The 27,736-nt window shown below is 42.1% G+C and overlaps 1 protein-coding gene across 4 annotated transcripts in view; it reads left to right on the top strand.

The window, feature by feature from the left end:
* The window catches only part of PIBF1 (progesterone immunomodulatory binding factor 1), a 276,137-nt gene that overhangs the window by 19,500 nt on the left and 228,901 nt on the right, over nt 1–27,736 (top strand). For 3 of the 4 annotated variants that reach the window (XM_088459353.1, XM_088459346.1, XM_088459371.1), the window contains exons 5-7: nt 11,601–11,720; nt 18,643–18,776; nt 23,097–23,205. In XM_088459353.1, coding sequence (XP_088315479.1) covers nt 11,601–11,720; nt 18,643–18,776; nt 23,097–23,205 — 363 coding nt within the window. The remainder of the gene's footprint in view (nt 1–11,600; nt 11,721–18,642; nt 18,777–23,096; nt 23,206–27,736) is intronic. The other variant, XM_088459362.1, reaches the window with a different exon arrangement.

The raw sequence follows: 27,736 nt of genomic DNA, 5'->3' as shown, positions 1-27,736 counted from the left end.
AATATCACTCGTTGATAAATCTGGGCCTAAGTGTGAGTGAACAGAGTTGTTCTTCACTATGAGCAAACTAAAAGGACAAAACAACAAAGGGTGTTAAACTCCATAATTTACCATTAAATTGGTCATATTACCTTACCCAGAAAAATAGGTTATATTATTTTGTATCATATGTTATAAGCAAGCAATATTAATATGAAATATTGGTAATAACCTGACAACATAAATTTGTGGACTAGAGCATTAAATATATGGCTACCTAAAACAGCGTGATCTGCAGGTACGTATAGTAGATATAATTGGTCAATATCTCTTCATGCGGATTGCAATAAAAATGTACATACAGATGCGTCCTCTCTCATCTTTGCTGCCGATGTGGCAAACGCGCGCATGCATGTAATTTACCGTGCTTATGCGACAGCACGCCAGGCTGCGGCAGCATTCACACCATGTTATCCTATAGATCGCTGGTGTGAACGCAGTGCACATGTCCGCTCGCGAGTGCGCGACTTGTGACATGCGTGTCGCGGCAAGTCGCAGTGGCAACATTGAAGCAGGACTAATCTGTACAACAGTTCTAGTGGAGAGAACGGAGGAACCGGATCTACCAGTAAGGGTAAGATAGGGAGAGTTAGTCCCATTTCCATCATCATGCACAGTGATTGCTATATGGAACCCACCCATTTTTATATCCATAAATGAGCTGTAAACATCAATTTAATCCAATTATTTTACAGGTGCCACATATATATAGCTATATATTTCAATTAAGCGCCCCTTTCCTATTTTTCAGTTCTAGTGGACATACGTGGTGCATGTAGCAAATACTATAGGCTGGGAAATCAGGGCATAATCGCATTCCCTCAATGAAAAAGAAATAAATGAAAAAAAAAATAGTAGTCTGTTCCTCAGACTAGGATAGATTATAGTATAGTAATAGTATTTATATAGAGGACTGGTGAAAAACATTGGTGCGGATGAGGGAACACAGACTATCACAGTTGGGAGACCACATAGCAGTAGGGATTGGGGAATATATAGCAGCATGGAGGCATATAGGGGAAGATAGTGTACATGCATAGGCAGTATGATATTTTTTAAAATAAGGGAGCTGAACGTGTATTCTAAATGAGATAAATGTCTGCAGTGAGAAGGATGTTGGAAGCCAGTGAGATTGTTTTGGTGATCAAATGGGAAGATTGTGGGCACTGAGTCGGATGTGGGAGTCACATAACTGCTTTGACCTCAGTTGCATAGACTGCATGTGTGTACTCCAATGAGCTCACAGTTCTGTGAATTAGCAGCTCCACCATTTTGTGAGTGACAGAATTAGCAGCTCCACCATTTTGTGAGTGACAGCAATCTCATTCTGTGAGAGTTCTGAATTTGCCGTTAACCACAGAGTGTGATGCCATACCATATCTGTATTGCGCAAGGAACACGTCCATTAAGGCGTCAGCCTTAATGATCGTAATTTCATTGCTTTTTGGAGTTTGAGTGACAGAAAATCAATAGGTTTTGTGAATTTTCAGATTATGTCTAAGCAGCCTTAATGGGACATATGAAACCGTAAGGTTTTTTGCCTATGGAATTTCATCGTTTTTTAAAAATTTATTAACTATCAGGGTTTGGATGAGCAAACCGGGCCACCTGCAGGGGAGAAGGGCAACAAAATGGTACTCTAACGCAGGTGGAAGAGGGGACAGCACACAGGAGGTTGGTTTGGGAGGTGCAGAGTGCGAGATGGCTGTAGGCGTGTGGGGTAGCGGCAGCAGCGGTGGTGCAGAGCAGTGGCAGCGGGGCATCAGTGGGCGACAGAGGGTGGAAGAGGGGACCGCACACAGGAGTTTGGTTTGCATACCTCCCAACTGTCCCGCTTCCAGCAAAACAACCAGCCCCGGGCTTTGGAGCCCCAGTTCTGGTTGTGCTAAATACAGGGGACAAACTGACGTAGGGGGTCCCCTGTATTAAGCACAACCAGCACCAGGCTTTTGAGATCCTGTCCTGGTTGCCAAAATACAGGGGACAAATGACATAGGGGTCCCCCCATATTTGGTGCAACCAGCACAGGGCTCTGAGCTGGTTCTGTAAATACAGGGGGGGGGGGGGAATGTATAGGGCCCCCTGTATGTCCCCAAACCAGCACCGGACTCCGTTTAGCAAGGGGGTGATGCCATAGCCAGGGGAGCCCTTTCACCGAGCCCCCCCAGCCGCAGCATCACCCCTGACCGCTAGTCAGCCCAGGCCAGGGATCCCTGGGAAGTTGGGGACCCCCCCAATAAAGGGGTCCCCCTCAGGGCACCCCAGGCACAGGCTGATAGCCCGGGGCTATCCCCGGCACCCCTGGGCGGTGGGTGCCGGGTTGATTATGTATAGTGTGGTGTAAAAGAAACTATAAATATCGTCTTTTGCAATAGTACTACAGGTGCCAGCAGGTATCCCCCGCATGTTGGTACTTGGAGAACCACAAGTACCAGCAGGCAGGGTATTAAGGGCCTGCTGGCACCTATAGTACCCCTGCAACAGAAATATTAAAATAAAACAAACACCGTTTTTAAAAGTATTTTATTATGCCGCACCTTCACCTGGAGGATGACGGACTTTAAGCTCTTTTACATGGCCGTCGCCCATCCAGGTCGTCTACGGCGTCTTCACCTGGAGCACTGCGGCCAGTAAGCTCTTTTGCACGGCTGCCGCACATCCAGGGCTTCCCGTCGTCTTCATTCTTCAGCTGGTCTCTCCAGCTCCCCAGCCGACGACTGAATGGACGGGGCACGCACTGCTTGCTGTATTTAAGCCAGCCAAGGGGGCGGGGCGATGACGTCACGTGCCGTGATTGACTCGCGGCGGCCATCTTTGAATTTCAAAAATGGCGATGAGGCACCATTTGTGAAAAGGGCACTCTCGGTTCTCACCATTGAATTCAATGGTGAAAACCGCTCATTGGCTGAGAGGCGGAAGGCTCGCGCCTCTCAGCCAATGAGCGCTACGCATCGGGATTTCTGTACTGAAATCCCAGGCGGAGCTGTCAATCGGGCAGCTCCAGTTATCAACACCCTGGATTGTGTGAAGAGGACCTGATCCACGCATAGGAGGAGGTGAGTATGGAATTTTTTTTCACAGGTAATCCATTGGATTGTCTACTGGAGAAGAGGACAGATTGGCTTCAGGGATACATAGGTGAGTATGTGAGATAGTGTGTGTGCATGTATGTTTTAATAAAATTATACTTTTCTACGGTGTGTTTTTTCAATATTGCTTTTGCTGTGGAACTAAAGATACCAGCAAGCCTGTAATGCCCCGCATGCTGATTCTTGTGGTTCTCCAAGTACCGGCATGCAGGGGAGGCTTGCTGGGAACTGTAGTTTCACAGCAAAAGCCAATATTTATATTTTCAAATGCACCACACTTTACCGGGAAGCTGGAGAGACCAGCTGAAGAATGAAGACGACGGGAAGCCCTGGATGTGCGGCGGCCACGCAAAAGAGCTTACTGGCCGCTGCGCTCCAGGTGAAAACGCAGCAGAAGCCCTGGATGTGCGGCAGCCACGCAAAAGAGCTTACTGGCCGCCGCGCTCTAGATGAAGGTCCCGCTAAATAAAAGATTTATAAGACTCTGTGTGTTTTATTTGAATATTTCTTTTGCAGGGGTACTATAGGTGCCAGCAGGCCCTTAATACCCCGCCTGCTGTAACTTGTGGTTCTCCAAGTACCAGCATGCGGGGGATACCTGCTGGGACCTGTAGTACTACTGCAAAAGACATATATATTTTCTTATGCACCACACTATACATAATCAGCCTGGCACCCACCGCCCAGGGGTGCCGGGGATAGCCCCAGGCTATCAGCCTGGGCCTGGAGTGCCCTGAGGAGGGGGATCCCCAACTCCCCAGGGATCCCTGGCCTGGGCTGACTAGCGGTCAGGGGTGATGCTGACCCTGGGCGGTAGGTGCTGGGTTGATTGTGTTGTGTGGTGCATTTTAAAGAACATTTTCTGTTGCAGGTGAACTATAGGTCCCAGCACATCTCCCTGCATGCTGGTACTTGGAAAACCACAAGTACCAGCATGCTGGGCATTAGGGCCCACTGCCACCTGTAGTCCACCTATGAAAAAATTTTTAAAATAACACAACACACTTTAATATTGTAATATTTTATTTTACAGGTCTACACCTGGGAGACGGCGGCATTTAAGCTCTTTTGCATGGCCGCCGCCACCCCAGGAGTTAGGCATCTTCACCTGGCGGGCGGCAACCCGCCAGGTCTTCGGCGTTTTTGCCTGGCGGGCGCCAACCCCCCAGGGCTTCGACGTCTTCAACTAGTGGGCGGCAGCCTGTGATAGCTCTTCTTCGTAGCTGCCACCCACTAGGACTTCCGGCGTCTTTGCCTGGCAGGCGCAAACCCGCCAGGGCTTTGGTGTCTATTCGCCTAGTGGGCGGCAGCCTGTGATAGCTCTTTTTCGTGGCCGCCGCCCACTAGGACTTCCGGTGTCTTCGCCCGGCGGGCACCAACCCGCCAGGGCTTTGGCATTTATCACCTAGCAGGCGCCAATCCACCAGGGTTTCGGCTCTTCACCTAGTGGGTGGCAGCCTGTGTCAGCTCTTTTGCATGGCAGCCGCCCACTAGGACTTCCGGTGTCTTCACCCGGCAGGCGCCAACCCACCAGGGCTTCGGCGTTTTCGCCTGGAGGGCGCCAACCCGCCAGGGCTTCTGGCATCTTCACCTAGTGGGCGGCAGCCTGTGTCAGCTCTTTTGCATGGCCGCCACCCACTAGGACTTCTGGTGTCTTCGCCCGGCGGGCGCCAATCCGCCAGGGCTTTGGCATCTTCGTCTGGCGGGTGACAACCCGCCAGGGCTTAAGCGTCTTTGCCTGGGAGGCGGCCACCCGCCAGGGCTTCTGGCGTCTTCACCTGGGGGGGTGGCTGCCACTTCCCCAGGGCTTCTATGGTCCTCTGCAGGTGCCGCCGCCTCCAATGACGTCACAAGTCGTGATGCCATCTTTGAAAATCATTTGAAAGTCATCGTCGGCGGAAGCAGCTTCGGGACCAGCTCTTATTCGGGTGTCGGCGACAGGCATGGATCCGAGAGGATCTAGTCTCCACCAGCCATTCTGCCAAGTATGACAGCAGCGCCCATTTTAAAATTCAAAGCTGGCCGCCACGAGCCGTGATTGGCTAGCGGTGGCCATCTTTGAATTTCAAAAATAGCGCAGAGGCGCCATTTTTGAAATCGGTGCCGCTGCCGTATTCGCCATAATGGCGGGCGGAGTCTGAATCCTCTCGGGTCCATGCCCGCCGCCAATACTCCCACCACCGCCGGATCCTCCGCTGCTGCCGGACCCTCCGCCGCCAACACCTGCGACCCCACCAACACCCGCGTCCTCCACCGACAACCGCTGCCGCTGAGGTCCCCACCGCCGCTGCTTTGCCCGCTACCGCCCGCAAACGATGGCCATCTTGCTGCACCCAAGTGAAGCCACTATGACTACACCTGCTGGAGGCTCCTACTGCGGCTGCGGAACAAGTTGAAAAGTCCTATCTTTATAATGGCGCATTCTTGAGGTAATAGTTTGAAAACTGTAACTTTCTAATTCACCTGAACCCCAAAAGCACGTACCCTGGCACAATAGCTACCTAATAAAACAAACCCCAAGTCTAAATTCCACCCCTAACTTGAGTTTTGCCATCCCAAAAATCCCCCATAGACTACTGCACAAAATGTTTCCTAATTGACAATGTCAGAAAAACTGACAGTTGGAGCATTTAGATTACTCCCAAATGCAAATTTTTTATGTTTTTGCCCTGAAATTTGCCATGCAGCACCCAGTGACAGTTCTACCCGCCCCTACCAAATTTCAGATCCGTATCTCCTATACCTTTTGAGGTGTAGCCCCTTGAACACCCTGCCCCCCCCTTCAGAATTCTCTATGGAGAAATCCGTTTTTTTAGATGCAGCCTTAATAAAGGGCACGACTGTGCCCTTATAATATACACTGTGTATGTATATGTATGTATATTTATTTATATTTTTTTGGCATTAGTAAGTACTTTTCTTGTACATTAGAAAGTGTTCTAATAAACACCACTGCCTGCAAATTGTACACTCATTTTTGTTCCGCTTTTCATAAGTTGTATGCTATTTTCTGAGGTTGTGCACCTGTCTATATAAATACTGTTTATTCCAGTCTGAGGAACTGACTACTATTTATAACATTGTAGTGCATTTTTTAAAAAGTATTTTTATTTTTTTCTATTGTGAGGGAATGTGATTTATGCCCTGAGTTCTCAGCCTATAGTATTGACTACATGCTCCACGTATGTCCACTAGAACTGTTGTATGTACATTTTTATTGCATTCATCATGAAGAGATATTGACCAACTATATACAGTCAGGTCCATAAATATTGGGACATTGACAGAATTTTCATATTTTGTCCTCTATTCACCACCACAATGGCTTTGAAATGAAACAAACAAGATGTGATTTAACTGCAGACTTTCAGAATTAATTTGAGGGTAATTACATCCAAATCAGGTGAACGGTGTAGGAATTACAGCGGTTTCTATATGTGCCTCCCACTTTTTAAGGGGCCAAAAGTAATGGGACAAACTAAACAATCCTAAATCTAACTTTCACTTTTTAATACTTTGTTGCAAATCCTTTGCAGGCAATTACAGACTGAAGTCTGGAACGCATAGACGCTGGGTTTCATCCCTGGTGATGCTCTGCCAGGCCTCTACTGCAAATGTCTTCAGTTCCTGCTTGTTCTTGGGGCATTTTCCCTTCAGTTTTGTCTTCATCAAGTGAAATGCATGCTCAATCGGATTCAGGTCAGGGGATTGACTTGGCCATTGCATAACATTCCACTTTTTAGCCTTAAAAAACTCTTTGATTGCTTTTGCAGTATGCTTCGGGTCATTGTCCATCTGCACTGTGAAGCGCTGTCCAATGAGTTCTGAAGCATTTGACTGAATATGAGCATATACTATTGCCCGAAACACTTCAGAATTCATTCTGCTGCTTTTGTCAGCAGTCACATCATCAATAAATACAAGGGAACCAGTTCCATTGGCAGCCATACATGCCCACGCCATGACACTACCACCACCATGCTTCACTGATGAGGTGGTATGTTTTGGATCATGAGCAGTTCCTTTCCTTCTCTTCTCTTGCCATCACTCTGGTACAAGTTGATCTTTGTCTCATCTGTCAATAGGATGTTGTTCCAGAACTGTAATGGCTTTTTTAGATGTTGTTTGGCAAACTCTAATCTGGTCTTCCTGTTTTTGTGGCTTACCAATGGTTTGCATCTTGTGATGAACCCTCTATATTACTCTTGTGAAGTCTTCTCTTGATTGTTGACTTTGACACATATACATCTACCTCCTGGAGAGTGTTCTTGATTTGGCCAACTGTTGTGAAGGGGTTTTTCTTCACCAGGGAAATAATTATTTTGTCATCCACCACAGTTGTTTTCTGTGGTCTTCCGGGTCTTTTGGTGTTGGTGAGCTCTCCGGTGCGTTCTTTCTTTTTAAGAAAGTTCCAAACAGTTGATTTGGCCACACCTAATGTTTTTGCTATCTCTCTGATGGGTTTGTTTTGATTTTTCAGCCTAATGATGGCTTGCTTCACTGATAGTGACAGCTCTTTGGATCTCATATTGAGAGTCGACAGCAACTGATTCCAAATGCAAATGTCACACCTAGAATCAACTCCAGACCTTTTACCTGCTTAATTGATAATGAAATAATGAGGGAATAGCCCACACCTGTCCATGAAATAGCTTTTGAGTTGATAGTCCCATTACTTTTGGCCCCTTAAAAAGTGGGAGGCACATATTGAAACTGTTGTAATTCCTACACCGTTCACCCGATTTGGATGTAATTACCCTCAAATTAAATCTGAAAGTCTGCAGTTAAAGCACATCTTGTTTGTTTCATTTCAAAACCATTGTGGTGGTGAATAGAGGCCAAAATCTGAAAATTCTGTCAATGTCCCAATATTTATGGACCTGACTGTACGTACCTGCAGATCACGCTGTTTTAAGGAGTCTTATATTTGATGCACAGATTTATGTGGTCAGATTATTTTGTGAACCAATATTTCGCCTTAATATTTCTTACTTACCACATATACAAAATAGTATGACCTATTTTTCTTGGTAAGGTAATATGACCAATGTTTGGGTAAATATGGATTTTAATACCCTTTTGTTGTTTTGTCCTTTTACTATGTTCATCATGAGGAACAAATGTCATTCACACTTGGTGGTTTATTTACAGAAGTGTAAGACATGGCTAGTAAAATAACTTTGAAATATCTGATATAAACACAAACAGAAGTGTCTGGTTGTAAATAAACCCCTTGGAGTAACATACCCCCAATATTTTAATTTTAAACTAGTTATTACAAATACAAATGTATACTTTTATTATTCTCACATATCACCAAATATTCAAAATATTTTTTTCTTTAAGAATGCCCCCCAAAAAAGGTTATTTGTTTGTTTGCCCTTTTGCAAAATACTCTCTTGATTTGTGAATATTAACCAAAATCCATATAATAAGCGAGAAAGCGTGTCTGTCTTTTTGTCCTTTTATGCATGGCCAGAGTTTTTTACCTAAATCCACCAAATTTGGCATGGTGGTGTAATTTGACCAGGATTAGGTTTTTGCCTAGGTTTGAATTTAGTCAAGGCCACACACTGTAACACAATCGCTAAACATGGGGACACTCTTAAATTACAGAGGTTCCAGTGGAAATTGGCATTCTGCCAAAAACCTGTGAGAATGCAACTGAAGTATCTTCCTCATCTCGGTCTGAGCAAACTTGTTGACTCAAGTAAATTCATATTAAATCCAGAGCCTCTGTATTTGCATGCAAGGATGTAACCAGGAGTGTAGAGAGTCAGTGGGGGGACCCAATCTCAGGGTGCAAAAAAACCTTTGCATTGAGGAGGGAGTAGCTATGAACCCCTCAGCCTGGCACAAATCCAGGGAGTGGCACGATCAATGTGATAGTTTCACCCCCTCTCCCCCCCCCCCCTCCACAGGAGACTCCCACTGCAGCCCAGCACACAGCAGCGTGTGCTGCGCTGCTAACAGGTAAAAGGGAGAGGGAGGCCCCTGCTGGACCCCTCCAACAAGCCTGGGTAATTAATACCCGCTCCCTCCCATCTCTCGGTGCCCATGGGCATAACTAGAACTTTGTGGGCCACATAAAATCTTAAAAGGGCCCTCCAGAGGTAAAAAAAAAAAAAAAAAACACATACATTTGCCCACACACAGAGCCCATTCAGGTTATGCCACAAAAAACAAAACACATACATTTGCCCACACACAGAGCCCATTCAGGTTATGCCACATTCAGATTATGCTACACAGAGCTGATTCAGGTTATGCTACACAGTAGTATCCCCTATTATACACATGCCACACAGTAGCTGTGCCCCTTATACATTATGCCGTGCAGTAATGCCCCTTACACATTATACCACACAGTAATGCCCTTTACAGATTATGCGACATAGTAGTAGTGCCCCATATAACACATTACAATAGTAGCGCCCCTTACACATTATGACCCCCACCAGCAACTCACCTCCCCATGTCCCCCCAGCAGCCTCAAACCTCCCCCTGTATGCCATCAGCAGCCAACAAGTATGGACTTGGGGCCAAGCCGGCATCTAATTACAGCTGGTGCAGCGGCAGACATGGACAGACAGTGCCAGCGCAATTTGAATTTGTGGCGCCGGTCACGAACCAATCGGTGCTCGTGGACCAGCAGCCAATCAGGAGCTGCCACTGCTGATAGGCTGCCAGTCTGCAAGCTCTAATTGCCTCACGACCGGCGGCACTGTCTCTCCAAGACTGCCTGCCAGTGCGCCAGCTGTAATCAGCTGGCAGGAGGGCACCAAATCAACATTGCTGACACCTGGGCGCCCCTCGACTGCCCTGACTGAACTGGCCCACCTTGTGTGTAAGACTGGGTGCAGGGGGAGCGGCAGGCCACAGAGGCAGCTCGGGCACCAAAACAGCCGCACCCCTTGCACCCACGGTAGTTATGCCACTGTTTGCAAGCATGTTAGCAAACCTATTCAGGATCAATGAAATAGGGTTATAGGCGAGGACAACGTAAACAAATAAAGGCTGCAGGTGTACTTCAGGGTCCAGTCTTTAACCCGGGCAACGCTATCTCAGCTAGTTACAACATAAGCCTGACAAAAGAAAGGAGGAAAGACTTAATCCAGTGGTTCCCAAACTGTGCCCCGTGGCATCCTGGACTGCCTCAGGTTGGTGGTCCAGCACCAAAACAAATTTATAGTCAATGTAATGTAACTATATGGACAAACAGCTGAAACCTGTCCACAACCACATAACTGAACATAAGGATGACAGGTAAGAACAATTTACTTAACTTTTACTGAAAAAAAATCAAAAAAGTTTGGGAACCTCTGGCTTAAACTATAGGACAACAATTAGTTGTTCCATTACATTTTAGTATCAACAGTTGGTCACTTCTGCTCTTGTTCTTATTTTACCATCCAAAGTAATCAGTGCTGGTGATCTAACAAGTGCTGTTTCTTTGTTATCATAGCACTGATATCATCATTTGAATCATTAATCATAAGTGCTAAATATCATCCGCAGCGTTTGTTTTACAGTTTTTATATTTATCTGCTCTTTATAATACATTATTTGCTTCATTATATTGTTGGTAATGTTTTAAAAAAGGTTACACATGATGAAATTCATATATCTTAATGGGCTTTTGTGCAGTGTGTGTGTGTGTGTTTGTATAATATATTATACAGCTATTTAATAAATATATATATATTTTTATATATGTAATAGGCAAATCCTGCGCACTCCCAAAAAAAAAAAAAAATCGATGGAGGGTGCTAAATCATACTGGATTAATACAGAAAAAACCAACATTCCAAGAAATAATGCCAAAAGATGTATATTTCTCATAAACTATGCATGCAATCCCAATGTAGACTCCAGTCAATACTGACATCATGTTCCTATGTATTTGACTCCAGATCGTGGCAGTTCGCAAGTATCCTATTTTTGCTGCTATGCTTGGCACATTGCACTTTCTGATTTGTGACTAAAACTATTGAAATTATTGTACTGGAGTCTACATTGGGATTGCATGCTTTTTCTATGAGAAATATACATATTTTGGCATTATTTCTTGGAGTGCTGGTTTTTTGTGTGTGTGTGTGTGTGTGTGTGTGTGTGTGTGTGTGTGTGTGTGTGTTTAGTCGTATATTTTTTTTTTTTGAGCTAACCATTTGTATGTTTTTGGATTACATTCGATTTTACAGTATATCACACTTTGTTTTAGAGGGATTGGAATGGTCTTCATATCTGTCTTTTTTTTATTTTTTTTTATTGAACTTATTTTTCGGAATGTGTTGGGGAGAAAAACATTTATTTGTTAAGATTAACTAATGATTTATATTTTACTCCAGAACTGTACAGACTTTTCCATTTGTGTAAGTGATTAGTTTAATGCAAGGTCTCTGTTTGTTTTAATTATTTGTTACTATTATATCCTAATGGGTTGATTGATTAATTTATTCATTAACATTTCAGGTTTGCTTCTATGAAGTGGTCCAGCCATTGAAAAATAAATTAAATGAATTTCAGATAAAGACTGAAAAACAATCTGAGGAGCTGAATGGGTACAAGCAGCAAGTTAAGAATTTAATGGAGGTATGGTAATACGCTTCTTAAAGTACACACTATAGACTGTCATTTATATTATTTAATGATAACTAGTAAATGGCAGTATCATACAGGTATATAATATCTAAAATCACAATTATTTTCTTTTTAAAAAAAAGGTTATCAAGCCACTGTACAAAGTTACATTTAATTTGCTTGTGTTTTACTTTAAATGGAAAATAATGCATATTGTTTTGTTGCTTATATTTATTTCAGCATAAATCTTTTAGCATTTGAATGAAATATCTCTAATAACTGGCCATACTAGTCAGGATGAGCACCATTAAGCAGTGTTGCAAGGATTCATGCATTGTAAAAGAACACAAGTCTCCTATTGCAGCGGGCTATTAAGCTGAATGCTGCATCGGGACATTTCTGCTATTCTCATTGGGCACTATTACATAACGCTCGGAGAGAAGGAATAGGAAGTCCATTCAACTGCTTTTCACCTTTTAAACTGCCATCATTTAAACAACTATACACATATCATTACTTAAATAATTCTACTCATGCAGCAGGACCGATTAATGTTTATTCTTTAGCTATGTAGGAAATTCACAGAGTAGCTAATTTGCTTTCAGCACAACTATTTAGCAAAGTTTTAATTTCTTCAAGGCTCTTATCAAATTTTATAGCATCTGTGAGATGTTCTTATAAAATAAATATCCCATATCCAAATGATCTGAAATACGGAATATTCCAAAATACCAATTTTTTTTTTTTTTTTTTCTTCATCATTAAGGCACAAAATATTTAAAAATATAGTATGAAATTACCTTCAGGCTCTGTGTATAAGATGTAAATGAAACATAAATTAATTTCATGTATGTGCTCAAACGTTGAGCCACAAAATTAATTAAAATATTGTATAAAATTATCTGCAGGCTGTGTGTATAAGGTGTATATGAAACATAATTGTATTTTGTGCTTAGATTTGGGTCCAGTACCCAAGATATTTCATTATGGTATGCAAATATTCCAAAATACGGAATATTCCGATATCCAAAATAAACCTGGTCACAATAATTTTTGATATGGGAGACTCAACCTGTATTATAATCTATGTATACATGCAGCTAAATACAGTTAGTCAGGTGCATAAATATTGGGACATTGATAGAATTTTCATATTTTGGCCTCTATTCACCACCACAATGGCTTTGAAATGAAACAAACAAGATGTGCTTTAACTGCAGACTTTCATATTTCATTTTAGGGTATTTACATCCAAATCAGGTGAACGGTGTAGGAATTACAACGGTTTCTATATGTGCCTCCCACTTTTTAAGGGGCCAAAAGTAATGGGACTATCAACTCAAAAGCTATTTCATGGACAGGTGTGGGCTATTCCCTCGTTATTTCATTACCAATTAAGCAGATAAAAGGTCTGGAGTTGATTCTAGGTGTGACATTTGCATTTGGAATCAGTTGCCGTCGACTCTCAATATGAGATCCAAAGAGCTGTCACTATCAGTGAAGCAAGCCATCATTAGGCTGAAAAATCAAAACAAACCCATCAGAGAGATAGCAAAAACATTATGTGTGGCCAAATCAACTGTTTGGAACTTTCTTAAAAAGAAAGAATGCACCGGAGAGCTCAGCAACACCAAAAGACCCGAAAGACCAGAGAAAACAACTGTGGTGGATGACAAAATAATTATTTCCCTGGTGAAGAAAAACCCCTTCACAACAGTTGACCAAATCAAGAACACTCTCCAGGAGGTAGATGTATATGTGTCAAAGTCAACAATCAAGAGAAGACTTCACAAGAGTGAATATATAGGGTTCACCACAAGATGTAAACCATTGGTGAGCCTCAAAAAACAGGAAGACCAGATTAGACTTTGCCAGACAACATCTACAAAAGCCATTACAGTTCTGGAACAACATCCTATTGACAGATGAGACAAAGATCAACTTGTACCAGAGTGATGGGAAGAGAAGAGTATGGAGAAGGAAAGGAACTGCTCATGATCCAAAACATACCACCTCATCAGTGAAGCATGGTGGTGGTAGTGTCATAGCGTGGGCATGTATGGCTGCCAATGGAACTGGTTCCCTTGTATTTATTGATGATGTGACTGCTGACAAAAGCAGCAGAATGAATTCTGAAGTGTTTTGGGCAATATTATATGCTCATATTCAGTCAAATGCTTCAGAACTCATTGGACGGCGCTTCACAGTGCAGATGGACAATGACCCGAAGCATACAGCAAAACCAAACAAAGAGTTTTTTAAGTCTAAAAACCAGAATGTTATGCAATGGCCAAGTCAATCCCCTGACCTGAATCCGATTGAGCATGCATTTCACTTGATGAAGACAAAACTGAAGGGAAAATGCCCCATGAACAAGCAGGAACTGAAGACATTTGCAGTAGAGGCCTGGCCGAGCATCACCAGGAATGAAACCCAGCGTCTGGTGATGTCTATGCGTTCCAGACTTCAGGCTGTAATTGCCAGCAAAGGATTTGCAACAAAGTATTAAAAAGTGAAAGTTAGATTTAGGATTGTTTAGTTTGTCCTATTACTTTTGGCCCCTTAAAAAGTGGGCGGCACATATAGAAACCGTTGTAATTCCTACACCGTTCACCTGATTTGGATGTAATTACCCTCAAATGAAATCTGAAAGTCTGCAGTTAAAGCACATCTTGTTTGTTTCATTTCAAAGCCATTGTGGTGGTGAATAGAGGCCAAAATATGAAAATTCTATCAATGTCCCAATATTTATGCACCTGACTGTATATTAAATAATTGTCACACTGGAGGGTTAAAGACCTATAGTCCTTAATGCCTAAGGGGAGAGATATTGCGAGAGATAACCATAGCAACCAATCCGCTTGTAGCTATCGTTTATCTAGCACAGTCTATTAAATTACAGAAGCTGATTGGCTGCTATGGGTAACTTCTCCACTTTATCGCTCATGACAGTTTGATACATCTCTCAACTGGTCTCTATACTGGCCTGGCTGTTGCTTCCCATTTATGGGGAACATGCAGCATGTGGATCACTGATCATGTTATCCCACCTACTGGATGATCAGTTAGAGGCTAGGGGCTATAGGTAGAAAAGGACTCTTTCCAGGAGAGACGACCAGGTGGTTTCAATGTCTTCTCCCTTAGGGCCGTATTCAATTACTTTTGCATCCACAAAAAAGTTACGCCTACCCAACTTTTCGCCTGCATCACGTGTTTTGGACGCAAAAGCTTATCGTGCGCGTCCCCGCTTAACGCCGTATTCAAGTCCAAAACAGCCCGCAAGTACTGACAAGCTGCGAATGCAAAACAGGCAGAAAGTACTGTCAGACTTGGGGAAATCATCCTTACCCCCCCAAAAAAGATGCACTAACATTGGGGATCAATGTAGAAGTGTTCCAATAGCCCTAATAAAACTAATTGGGGTATTAAAGTTGTTTAAAATGCTTGTTATTAGCGTCCTTGCAAAAGTGGTGAAGAATGGCATTAAGGAGTATTTTTTGGTGAAAATAAGTAGCCATGTCAAATTTGGGGTACTTGAAAATGGGTACTAGCATATTTTAATGTCTCCACTGTAAAGTTTTTGAAAAGTGAAATTCCTCTGTCATACAAGCACCTGCAATCCCAAAAACACATGTCCCCTTCTTAGAGCACCCCCAGAAGCTTATTTCGCTAGTTTTTTAAGTTGTCCCCCCACTTTTGTCATTTTCATCCCAAATTTCAAAGGCATTTTTTGGGGTGTTCCTGGTATTTTTTTGAAATTTTTTGGGGGGTGAATTGTCCTTTGGGGGGGGTGTACCAAGGGTTTTGGGTGGTTTGCCAACATCTGCACCCCAAAATATAGATTTTACACTTTTTTTTTTTTTTCACCTGCTGTGTTTTTTCACCTGAAGTATCGCCTATTTCCGTGGCGAAAACGGAATAGAAATTAATACGGAGTAAAAAAACGAGGCAAAAAAATAAGCAAAAACCATGCGAAAACGGCTTTTCACTCCTAATTGAATAAGGCCCTTAGTACGGTCTCTGTTATGATTAATTTCAATCAAAGGACCATTACACATCACCTGTTCCTTATTTGAGCAGTATAAAGAGATTTTTGTGTGATAAGATATGTAATATGCGCCATTCTCTTATTGTACAATTCAAAAACTGCACCTGTTAATAGATACATAGTTATATCACATAAATGTTTATAAACACTTTTATCATCTACTCCCCATTTATTCCTGTACCTGGACAGTTTGATTCAACTAAATGGCTCTGTACATTTGCTCGCATACACATTTTTCGCTCTGTATATTGTATAATCGCTCAGATTTAATTTGCTATCCAGTATTATGTCTTAACTTTGTTCCACTTACGTTAATTGAACATTCTGATGAGTGGGTCACCTACAAGTAGATTTATTGTGTACCTCTTCCCCCTGCTAAGGCACAGTACATTAAGCATACTGTATTATAGATACAAATATTAATTGTTTTTGCATGTTTCAATAAACAAATATGAATAAATTATATGATCTCGATGAGTTCCCAACTTTTAAATCTATTATGTACAATTTTAGAACAACATGGAATAAATACAAATTTGTTTTTATAATGTGAAACTTTTTTTTTTTTTTTTTTTAATATACTTTTTCAAAATTTTACATCCGTAACCTTGAAATAGTAATGTTCTCAAACCTAGCCATAGTGTTTATCAAAAATATCTGTATATATTCGCAATAGAATATTTTAGGTTTATTTTTTGTCTCAATCCTAGCCTGAGCATCGTACGTTTTTGTATACACTCACAAGTGCCCAAATACCCTCTTTAAAAGTGCTAAGTGTATGCAGAGAATCAATGAAAATTGTGAGGTAATGGTGCAGTAGATCACTAGACATTCAGATATGTCTCTTAGCTTGAGGTGAGAATAGGTATTGCAGTGTTTACAGGGGAGGTAGTTGAAATACCGGCTGTTGGATTGACGGCGCCGGAATCCCGACACCAGTCAGAATTCCGGTGCCGTCATCTCAATGGTAAGTAGTGGGGCCAGGGAGAGCGTTAGTGTAAGGCTGGGTACACACATAAAGATTTTCTATCCAACCATCCAACTAGATTGGCTGGAATGAAAATCTGGTAACGTATGGGAGTAACTGATGATCAGCAATTTGCTCCTAAATTCCAGAAAACAGATGAAAATTGTCGATCTGACAAGTTTGAACAAATTGTTTAGATCAAAACAATTAACAAACAACAGTTTTTGTCCATTTTCGGGCGTTTGGGAGCAAATTGCTGATTGTCATTTGTTTTCTTACCTTACCAGATTTTCATTCCAACCAATCAACTAGTTGGATGGTTGGACAGAAAATCTTTGTGTGTACCCAGCCTTTGGCACTGGGTGGGAGGGTTTGGATTAGGCACTAGGGGGGAAGATTAGGTTTAGGCACTAGGTGGGGAGGTTAGGTTTAGAGTGCTGGGAGGTTTAGGGGTAGGGGTTGGGTTAGGCTACTTAGTTTCCGTTGTCGATGTTTTAACCCTGTCGGGATTCTGACCACCGGGATCCCGAGCGCTTGCATCCTGTACCCAACCTGTTCAGACAAATTGGTTAAAGCAAACAAATTTTAATTAATTTGAACAATCGTTTTTGTCAGTATTCAAATATTTGGGACCATATGGTCGATTGTCATATTGTCCATACATTACCAGATTTTCATTCCAACCAGCTAGATTGGACAGATAGCTGACAGACAATTGTATAGTGTATGTCCAGCATTTGCAAGAGGTATCCATATTTTGATGATAATAGTTGTTCTTCAGCTGGGTTTAAACATGCTAACCATGGGCAGGTATTTATTTTTCCTGTGTTACATATTTTCTTGTTACTTTGATCTTCTGTTTTTCTTGTGAGGATATTCTGTTTGAGAGTCTGTATTTTTTCTAGCATTGCAGTATTTTATCATTGCAAAGTAGTTCCTCTAGATGTTGTTAGTCTGCTTCTGTTTTGGTATAAATGTTCTGATTTATTTCTTTTGGTGGGTAATATTGACTTTTGACTTTGTCAATATTTGCCTTATGAACATGGAAACTGCAGAGCGATAAGTCTAGCAGAGCATGTTTTTCAAATTCTTACAGATGTTTTGAAGTATGTGTCTATTTTGTTATATATAGCTTTTCTCTTTGATTTAAAAGGTCACTTATAACAGGTATGCAGGGTGTATTTTTGTATAAATATCTCATACATTTGCAGCAACAAGTATTTTTGTGCCATGCAATAGGAATATTTACATTCATGTAATTATATATTCACTGCAAACTGAAATTAGTTGAAATACTATAAATACATCAATAAACATCCAATGTGATCTTTGTTTAAAAATGATTTAAAGTCTATGCGCCTTATTCAGGGTTCGGAATATAGTAAGAAATACCAATTAACTCTGTACCTGGACAATTTTGCAATGCACAGGGCACAAATACATTAAAAAAAATTTGCATGTGGGGTAAATACCGGCTGCTGGACAGCTTTATTTTTACACTGCAATTTAGATGTCAGTTTGGGCACACCCTTCCCAAATCTAACTCTCTGCACATTGTACATTTTCCCTACCTGCAGTGCAACATGGTTTTGACCAAGGCACTTTTTATGGACTTTATTTATTGAATTCAAGTATACCTGAAGAGTCCTTTTTCTCAGGGGAACCACCTGTCTAGCTGCAACAATTGGTTAGATGTGTATTCTTGATGGCTGCATGATCTAACTAACTCAGTTCTACACCGCTAACATTTAAATACTGCTGTATACATTGCTCACACAGCCCAGTCATCATTTAAGGGACATCAGCTGCTTTGAAATCTCAGATGCATATACCGTATAAATGTAATCTTGCGGTGTTTAGAAAAACAAAAATATTGTTATAAGCTGATGACAATTAAGCTATAGTTACCTTTATCACAGAGTTATGAAGAGGAAAGGAGATGTCGTTCAGAACTGGACACAAGATGTCAGCGGTTGACATTGCAATTGGCAGACACTAAGCAGCTAATTCAACAAGGGGACTATAAAATAGAAAATTATGATAAAGTGAAAAGGTAAGCAATTATTTACAAGTGTATTTTATTTTTAGTTTTATATAAATTACCAATTGAGATCATTTAGACCAGTGGTTCTCAAACTCTGTCCTCAAGACCCCACACATGTCACTTTTTCCAGGTCACCCAGCAGGTGCACAGGTGTAGTCATTACTCACTTACACATTTTGAAAGATTCACAGATGGAGCTAATTATTTCACTTGTAATTCTGTGAAGAGACCTTGAAAACATGCACTGTTTGGGGTCCTGAGGACTGAGTTTGAGAACCTGTGATTTAGACAGTATAATTGAAATCCATATTCCCTGTGACCATTATTTAACCTCTTAATGGCTGTGTGTATTCAGTAACGTTACAGGTAAATTCTCTAGCATCCTGTCTGGGGAAATTTGGTGATTATAGAGGGTACTGGTCCAGGAGTAGACACATTTTCAAACTAACTTTTTTGTAGACTACCTCTCTCCCTTCTACAGTCTGCCATAGTTTATTTTTTTTTTTGTGACCATGGAGTGGGCACTATGAGAATTGGACTTTGAGACTTCTGTATTAAGTTATTTTCTTTCATTTTTTTTTACACTGCTTCTTAGTTTACAGCTGTAGGTTTCGGCTGTGAACTCTGCTGGAGAAGGACAGGTTGGAGTGGATATCTGCCACACCTTCCCTTGCTGCTCCTGGTTCTCTAAGTGAGCTTTGTGCACCAGACCCTGATTCGGGTGCAGTAGGTGGAACCTTAATGCAACCTTGTCTCTCCACGATTGAGATTTGGCTTGTTGTAAATCTCATCAAACACCCTTTCCCTCCCTTGGTTGGATTTTGTGTTCTGTGATAGTACAGGCGGTAAACGCTCATTGGAATTGTACCTTTATGTGTCTAGCATTGGTGGGAATAGAGGCACCAATCTGGCCAGGACTCAGAGGGCTGTTCACTCGCAGTTTTTTCATGGTAGCTTCAGCGTGCCGAATCATCCCTCCTCCCTCATTGCAGTGGACATTTTCATAACAACTGAGGATGATTGCTGTTTAATTGTGTGGTGCTTAGCATAGTAAACTGTTAAGGGGCATGCTAGATGGCAAACTTGTATTGGTACTTCAAGATTGGTGTTTTCTTTGTCTTTTCTATTTGCTAAATGTTATATTCTTACACTTTATATTTTCTGTTGTATTTCTTGGCATGATCTTATCTTCTGTCTTCTGTGGGGCTTTCCTGCACTGATACTTTATTTTCTGTCACTCTATAAATCCACTCCCGCTATGTGTTGATTGTTTTACAGGTGGTTGTCACATGTGTTTTCTTGTCTTTCACAATGTCTGAGAAAAAAAATCCTCCTAAACATCTTTGGCTGTGGGCGAACAGTCTTTGTCGTACTACACTTTTTCTCAAGGAACTTTGTAACAGGGTGGTCACTATGAGACTTACACCATTGGCTATAACCTCATGGATTTCCTGGGGGATGATTGGGAGAAGCTGGATTTGTGTTGTCATGTCCTGAAGAGACTTCCTAACTCTCCTCTAAAGTGGCTTTTAAGAAATGGGAAAACACGCCTCGTGTGGAGTTGTCCATTGCTTGGCTAGCCAAGCCCGCCATTACCTCCATTCCTAATGCGCCATCCTTAAAGGACAGTTCATATAAGAAATGCGAGGATACTTTCAAATCAGTCTTCATCACTGCTGGGCTGTCTCTTAGGCTGGTCCCGGTGGCACCAACAAGGCAGAAGAGAAGTAGTCTGAGCGGCTGAGTGAGGGAATGCAGTCAGGGTCGACCAGACCAGACCTTTTGCCTTTGGTGAAACTGACCAGGGCTATTTTACCCTACTCTGTTGACATTCTGATGGATGCTGTGCCTGGCTTGTTCCAATATTTTGTTTTGGCCATTTCAGCCCACCACGCTGTCTGTCTTAAATGTGGAATTAAAACTGTTTTGGGAGGCTTTATCCTTTGCCTGTTACTGGAGGTTACGGGGCAATAGTATAGGTCATTTCTTGTCTTTGGGAAGACACTATGTGCTCTTCCAAGAGCTTATTCTATTGACTCACATGGCGGTCACCCTAACAGAAGGCAGTCCTGTTCAAAAGAGTGAAGCCTAATCCATACTTGGACAACCTCCTCATCAAAGCTGACTTGCAGAGATGTTGGAAAAGCATGGCTAGATGATACATTTCTCAAACTTGTCCCATCACAGTGCATGGCTTTCCTTGTTCTAATCTTTTAAACCAGGTGTCACAAGGTGTTTCTTCCTGAGGAGATCTTGGCCATACAGAATCACATCCGTGCCCTGTTCTCTTGCAAGTAGTGTCCATGCTTTCTTTGCATGAAGTTTTCCGGCAGGATGGTTTCCTGCTTCAATTTCCGTTCCATTTGCATTCTTCCATTTGTGCACAGTTCAACTGCAATCGCCCACTGGTCTTGGTCCAATCCTCATTTGGTCGATTTTGGGCGTAATATTTTTGCCATAACTTAATCAACCGCCCCATAGGGCCATCTTTGGAACATCATTGTTTTCTAGCAGTGTCCCCATATAGGATGTTAGAGAAAATAGGATTTTTAGTGCTCGGCATTGAATCATTTTCTCTTATACCTCCTAAGGGTTTGTTCCCACCCTTTGGGGGTGATTCAGAGGTGGACGCATTTGTAGTAGCTACTGCACCTTTTGGCGCAGCTGCTACTATCTTATTAAGTTAATGTGGTGGCTAATGGGCATACTGTTGAGATGCCCACTGGCTGCGTTGCAAAATCGCTGTTGTACGTACAAAGGCACACTATCGGCTTTACTATCACACTATCGGCTTTACTATCGGACATTGCACCTGCCTATGGCAGGCGCAGAATGTCCCAAGGTCCATGGCTGCTGGTGTCAGTGGAACTGCGTCTTTAGATACAGTTGCTGACACAGACACTCCCCCAACTGCTGGCCTTTCCCACACACCCAATTTACCACCCAGAAACACCCATTGAAAATATATGGCTCTTCATGCAATTTCAGCCTGCATCCCCCGGCAGTGAGAATAGAGACTCATGGACAGTGGGTCTTGGATGCATGCACAGATTTAAAATCCCTGATGTTTTACTAGCGTACACCTCTGAACCACCCCCTTTTATGTCTTACACTCTGTGTTTTCACACTGTTGTTTGAGTGTTCATTCTCATTGAGTGTGTAGTTTACAGTCTCCTAAGCTTATTAAGATTATAGACTGCATTCTGGGATGTACAGTGGATAAGTTTGAAGATGTTCCTGCTGCTAGAACAGCGCCCGTTATAACCTATCTGAGTCCCGGTTTGGATAGAGTGAAATGGATTTAACATGGAGTACCAAAAATCCTTTCTTACCATTTGATAAAAATGTTATTAAGCTGGGTAGACACTAAACTATGTGTACCCAGCACAGTGTCGTTCGCAGCGGGACTCGGTGGGGGTGCATACACGCTTGCGGATGCCCGCAGCCTTGGAGCGACAGCGGGGGCCATGCTGCATTCTGCAGTATGGCCCCTGTCGACTATATCGCCCGTCAGACCTGCATGCAGGTCCGACTGCCGATGACGCTGACGACGCCCGGGATAGCGCATCGTCCGCGGCATAGTGGGTACACACTGGGCGATTTGCCCGCTATGTTGTCTGATTCGCCCGATCGGACGTCATATCGTCTAGTGTGTACATGACTTTAGTTTTTTTTATAGCATTTTTGTTCATTTTTATGATTATTTAAGCTGTAAAAAAAAAAATATAGATAAAGGACCAAATGCAGTTATCAAAACAGGGGAAATGTAAAAAATGTTTACTGTTTACTCTGTTCTTATTTAAACCATATTTTTATTGACAGTAAAGGTTTAATTTATAAAAATCACATTTACAGCTTTAAATGACCACAACTTAATATGATATGCATTTAATTATTATTATTCATAGAATGTAAACTTCAGTATTTCATCAGGACTTTATATTATGAAGTTGTTTTTTTTTGTTTTTTTTTTTGTTTTTTTTTTACTTTTCTATGAAAGTATTTTCTTTTTTTGTAACCCACACATCCCAGAACATTTAAACTGTATCTGAACTGGTTCTAATGTATAAAAAAAAAAAAGAAATCATGACAAAATCAATTACAGAGTTTTGCACTGTTCAGAGTGATAAAAGATAAAGACTCGACACTTCATATTAGTGGTTAGAAAATAGCTGCTTACTGCTTGAAGATGTTTTTTATGCTGCGCACATATACTTTAGGTATATTATTTAGGCCATATACCGTACACAGGCTTGAAACTTTATTTTACTACAAATTGTTTCATGCAAAGCTTTGTGTTTCATTTCTAATTATTTGTATACGTTGCAGTGAACGAGATGCAATGGAACGTGAGTTATTAGATCTGAGGAGAAATTTTGAAATATTAGATGCGTCACACAAAACACAATCGAAAGAGAAACATGATTTTGCACAAGAGGTAAGTTTTGAAGAATGACAAACGCAAGCTAACAATTCGAAACCACTGAAATATATCAGCATTACTGTCCAACTTACAGCTAGCTGGACAAGATTAAACCTAGAAGGAACTTTCAGCGTGGTTCAACCTAAGCAAATCTAAACTTTCTATCACATTACATACTTTATTTTTTTTTTACTGTACAATTGGATGTCGGTTGATTCTATAAAGGACATATATTGTAAGCTAGGGCACTTAGTAATAGAAGAATGTATAATAGTACAGGCACTGCTTTCATCAATATAGCGCTTCAGCAAGGAAGACGCTGATGTCAGTTACAATATGCCACAAAGGTAGCCACTTGCAAAGCCTGTTTTTAATATACATCAGTCTTTACCATACGCCTCTTAGTTTTTTGGAAAACCACATTCTCTTATTCCAGGACCCATTTATTGTCTTACCACTGCGAATGCCTTGTTTGAGAAAATATTTGGGAAATAAATTAGTTGCCAAAAAAAAGAGAAATATTTCCTTGTGTTTTTAGTGCTGCATTACACACAGGCCACACTCCCAAATAAACTGAATGTTCTGTGACTAATAACAATTTATGTTAAAAGTATTAAGAAGTTAATATCAACCAAATCTGTCATACAAATTAATGAAACTTGTTTTGAGCCTTGTGCAACCAGGTCCTGAAAAGTCTGTACTTTCCAGTTATAGATTCTGTTATCATTTCTCAGCTCAAGTGCACTGGGGAAAAAAAATCTTTACTTCTAATAAAAAAAAAATGTTATTTGTTAAATCCATTCTAAAATGTACACCTTTGTTGTTACCAGAACATTATCCTATAAATTATGTATACTTTAAGTTTATGGTTGAATGTAACCTTTTGGAGTTGATAACTATATTCACAGGATGAAACTTTGTCAAAAACTTTTTTTTGTGATGTTTTATTGGTGCTGCAGCTGTTTTTTGTTTTTTATTTTTATATTGTTGGTTTTTAACCACTTCTATAGCCTGTCACTTTTTCACTGTGCTCTAAATAAACAACAATTTTTTTAATTTTTTTTTTATTTTAATGGATCATGTTTGTCAATGGGCCACGTAGCACAAATGAGTGACTGGAGTAAGAGACCATGAAGAAATACTTTGTAGCTGCTCTTGTATAGACAAAGCAGTCTTACACATGCTGTAATTCCAAATCTATAAGTAGTGAAAACTTACAGATTTGGAATACAGCATGTGTAAGAGTGCCTCTACAAGAGCAGTTACAGTAAGTCTCTCTTCAACGGTCAAAAGGGCGTTTAATGGGAGTGCATAATTACTAAAGGAGCATCATCGACCACGTCACTTGGTTGTCTTTTAGCCTGAACTGCTCGCAGTGATAGCGGTAAGAAAAAGCTACCACAACCACTGCGAGCAGTTCAGATGCCTTTCGATGTTCCCGATTAATCTAATAAATACCGGAGATGACGTGTGATGCAAACGGCAAAGGGGCGTCTTTACAAAATAGCGAGCGCATTTTTCGAACGCTCGCTCAGACATAGAGGCGTCAACACACCACAAAGAGCGAGCACTCAATTTAAATATCCGGCCCCTTTTTTGGAACAAGCGTCCGCAAATAGCGTCCGGCTCTGAATCAGGCCCAGTGTCTGTATAAGAACAGCAGTGTTGAAGGTTTTTCAAAAATGCTGGTGACAGAACACTGTTGGTGAATGCGTATGCTTGATGACAAAAGTTTTTTGTTTTTTTTATTGAGGGGAATATATGTGATTTCATGGGTTTTCAAAATGAGTAATAAAAAAAAAAGTTAAAAGTTGTGAGGTTAGGCAAAAAGCAATGGTAAATCAGACCGTATATGCAAGGTTATAGAGGTGACTTTGCATTGGTACAAATAATAATTTATATATATATATATATATATATATATATATATATAATCTCTAGAACTGTGTCTAAATAGTAAAAAATAGCGCACTCACCAAAAGCAAAAAAGATGTTTCTTTTTCCTCCACTAGGGGGCACAGGGACAACTCTGTATATAGCCTGGAGAGGAGAGACTGGGCACCTAATGGTTAAAGCAATTTACCCACAGGCACAGGCTCCTCTCCTCTAACCCGCTCCCAGGCACTGGACCTCCGTTTTAAGTTTGGTGCCGGCAGGAGTTGGGCACCGGGTTATTAGGGGGGCTATTAGATGGTCCTCCATTTTTATTTCAATTTTATTTGATTTATTTTATTAGTATATTTAGAGTGTGCAGTGGAAGGCGTCCTATAGGATGCCCCCACTGCCTCTCTAGCACCAGTGGCTGCAGCACTGGCAACTGGGTCAGTGTCTTCAGCCATGTTCTCCACAGCAGGAGCCGCTAGCCGCAGCCAGTGCACATTGAGGTAATCTAGGTAAGCAGCTGCACTACTTTATTGCTCCTGCCTGCTATAATTTGGCTGGTTTGTTGAGCTATAGCCCACTATCTGCATTGTGTGGTCTGAGTGTTTGTGTGTATGCATGTGTGTGGCTGGTCGCTGAGGGAACATCCCTGGCAGGGGTGAGTAAGGCTTACCTATATTATACTGCTATATTTCTCACTATATAGACCCCCTTTGCTAATTTGAGTATATTGATTTCTGCGACTTACAACATGTCCAGAAATAAAACTACTAAGGACACTGGCGCTGTAGTACTGCGCACGTGTAACAAGTATCTGTCACTCCTCCTCCGGATCCGGAGCATTATGGCCTGTGTGTTAATTGCTTTGGGGCCCTGCAAAAGGTGACTTCGCCTATGATTTCTAGTCACTGGCTTGGGCAGTGACAATTTGTAGGTCGTATGTCAGTACCTATGCCACTTGTCCCTGTCGCTGTGCCACAGCTTCCCATGGCGGAACCTCCCTGGATGCAAACTTTTGCCCAGTCTGTCTAAGGGCTAGCTCAGGTGTCCACGTCCCTTCAGCAAATGCTTGATAGGGATAGGGCTCCTAGACGTAGGCCTGCTCCACATGAAAGTTCCACGCCGTTATCTGGCAGGAATTCAGAGGTTTCCTCAGATGGTGAGGCTAGTGCCTCTGTCGCTTTGGATGTGGAGATGTCCTCTGTTCGGGAGAACACTATGTCCTCTGTAGATGTAGAAGCTCTTGTTAGAGCAGTTAAGTCTATTCTGTTAGTGGAGGAAGAGGAACAACCTCCTATCCTGTCTTTAAAAGACAGAAAAATCACTGGCGGAATTTCCGTCTTCTGCGCAGATTAAAGATCTCTTGGCGGAAGCGTGGTCACACCCTAGTAAACGCTTTCAAGTTTCCAAGCATATTGCAACCTTTTACTCACTCCCAGCAGCAGATAAGGCTAAGTGGGAGTCTCCTTCCCCCGGGGGATGCCCACATTACACGTCTTATTCCCTCCTACCTATACTAAATACGGCATCTCTCAAAGATACTATGGATAGGAAGTTGGAAAATTTCTTGAAAACTATTTGTGAATGCAGGAGCTCTGGCCCAACCAGCCCTAGCATCTGATTGGGTAGCTAAAGCTGTAGGCTATGGTTGCACACGTTAGGGAAGCGGCTCCGTATCTCTCTGAAGCAGCTATAGATTCTGGACTTCCGCTACTGCAGTTGCTGCCAGAAGAGCTCTTTGGCTGCGCACTTGGAAGGCGGATACAGAATCTAAGAAGGCTCTGCAGGCTCCTCGTTATTCAGGTGAGATATTATTTGGTCTGGAACTGGAAAAGATAGTCACTACATTGGCAGCCCCCAAATAAGCTTTTCTGCCGTCTGTTACCACTACAAGACCCAGGACTTCGGTATCTCGTTCCTTTCGGCCGCACGGTAAGGCCAAAGGTCAGCCATTTCCAAGAACACAGGGTTCTGCCTCCAATAGCTCCAAGCCTGGAGGTAAGCAGGCCTGGTCCACCAGATGTCCAGCTGCCAAGACAGCGGTCAAGCCTGCCCCATGATGGGGCAGGCCTCCTCCCAGGGGCCCCGGAGTGGGAGGTCGGCTTCTTTGCTTTTCGGCAGTATGGATGCTTGGGTCAAGGACATCATGTCTCGAGGCTACGCTCTTACATTTCGACAGCATCCACCGTTTTTTTTCCACCGGTTTTCCTGCTCAACCAGAAAAGACAGAAGTTCTAGAGGTGTCGATTCGCGCTCTCCTGGCCTCAGGGGTCATAATTCCTGTTCCCCCATCCCAGAAAGGGTTTGATTTTACACCAACCTCTTTCTGGTTCAGCAGCCAGACTGCTCCTTTACGGCCCATTCTCAATTTGAAGCATCTAAACAAGTTTCTCTGCATCCCCAAATTGCATGGAGTCCCTTCGGTCCATCATCTTAACTTTGGAACTGGGGGACTTTACGGCGTCTTTCAATATACAGGATGCTTACTTGCATATCCCTATACGAGCCAATTACCAATGTTTCCTCAGGTTTGCAGTACAAATCAACCACTACCAATTTCAAGTGTTGCTCTTTGGTCTGTCCACGGCCCCTCGTGTGTTCATGAAAGTCATGGCAGCACAGGATTTTGCCATACCTGATGATACAGCTACTTCAATCACAGAGA

This window comes from Taudactylus pleione, unplaced genomic scaffold (assembly GCF_031769625.1).
Source record: "Taudactylus pleione unplaced genomic scaffold, aTauple2 ptg000041l, whole genome shotgun sequence".
Classification (NCBI taxonomy): Eukaryota; Metazoa; Chordata; class Amphibia; order Anura; family Myobatrachidae; genus Taudactylus; species Taudactylus pleione.
This window is presented reverse-complemented; position numbering and strand designations above follow the sequence as displayed.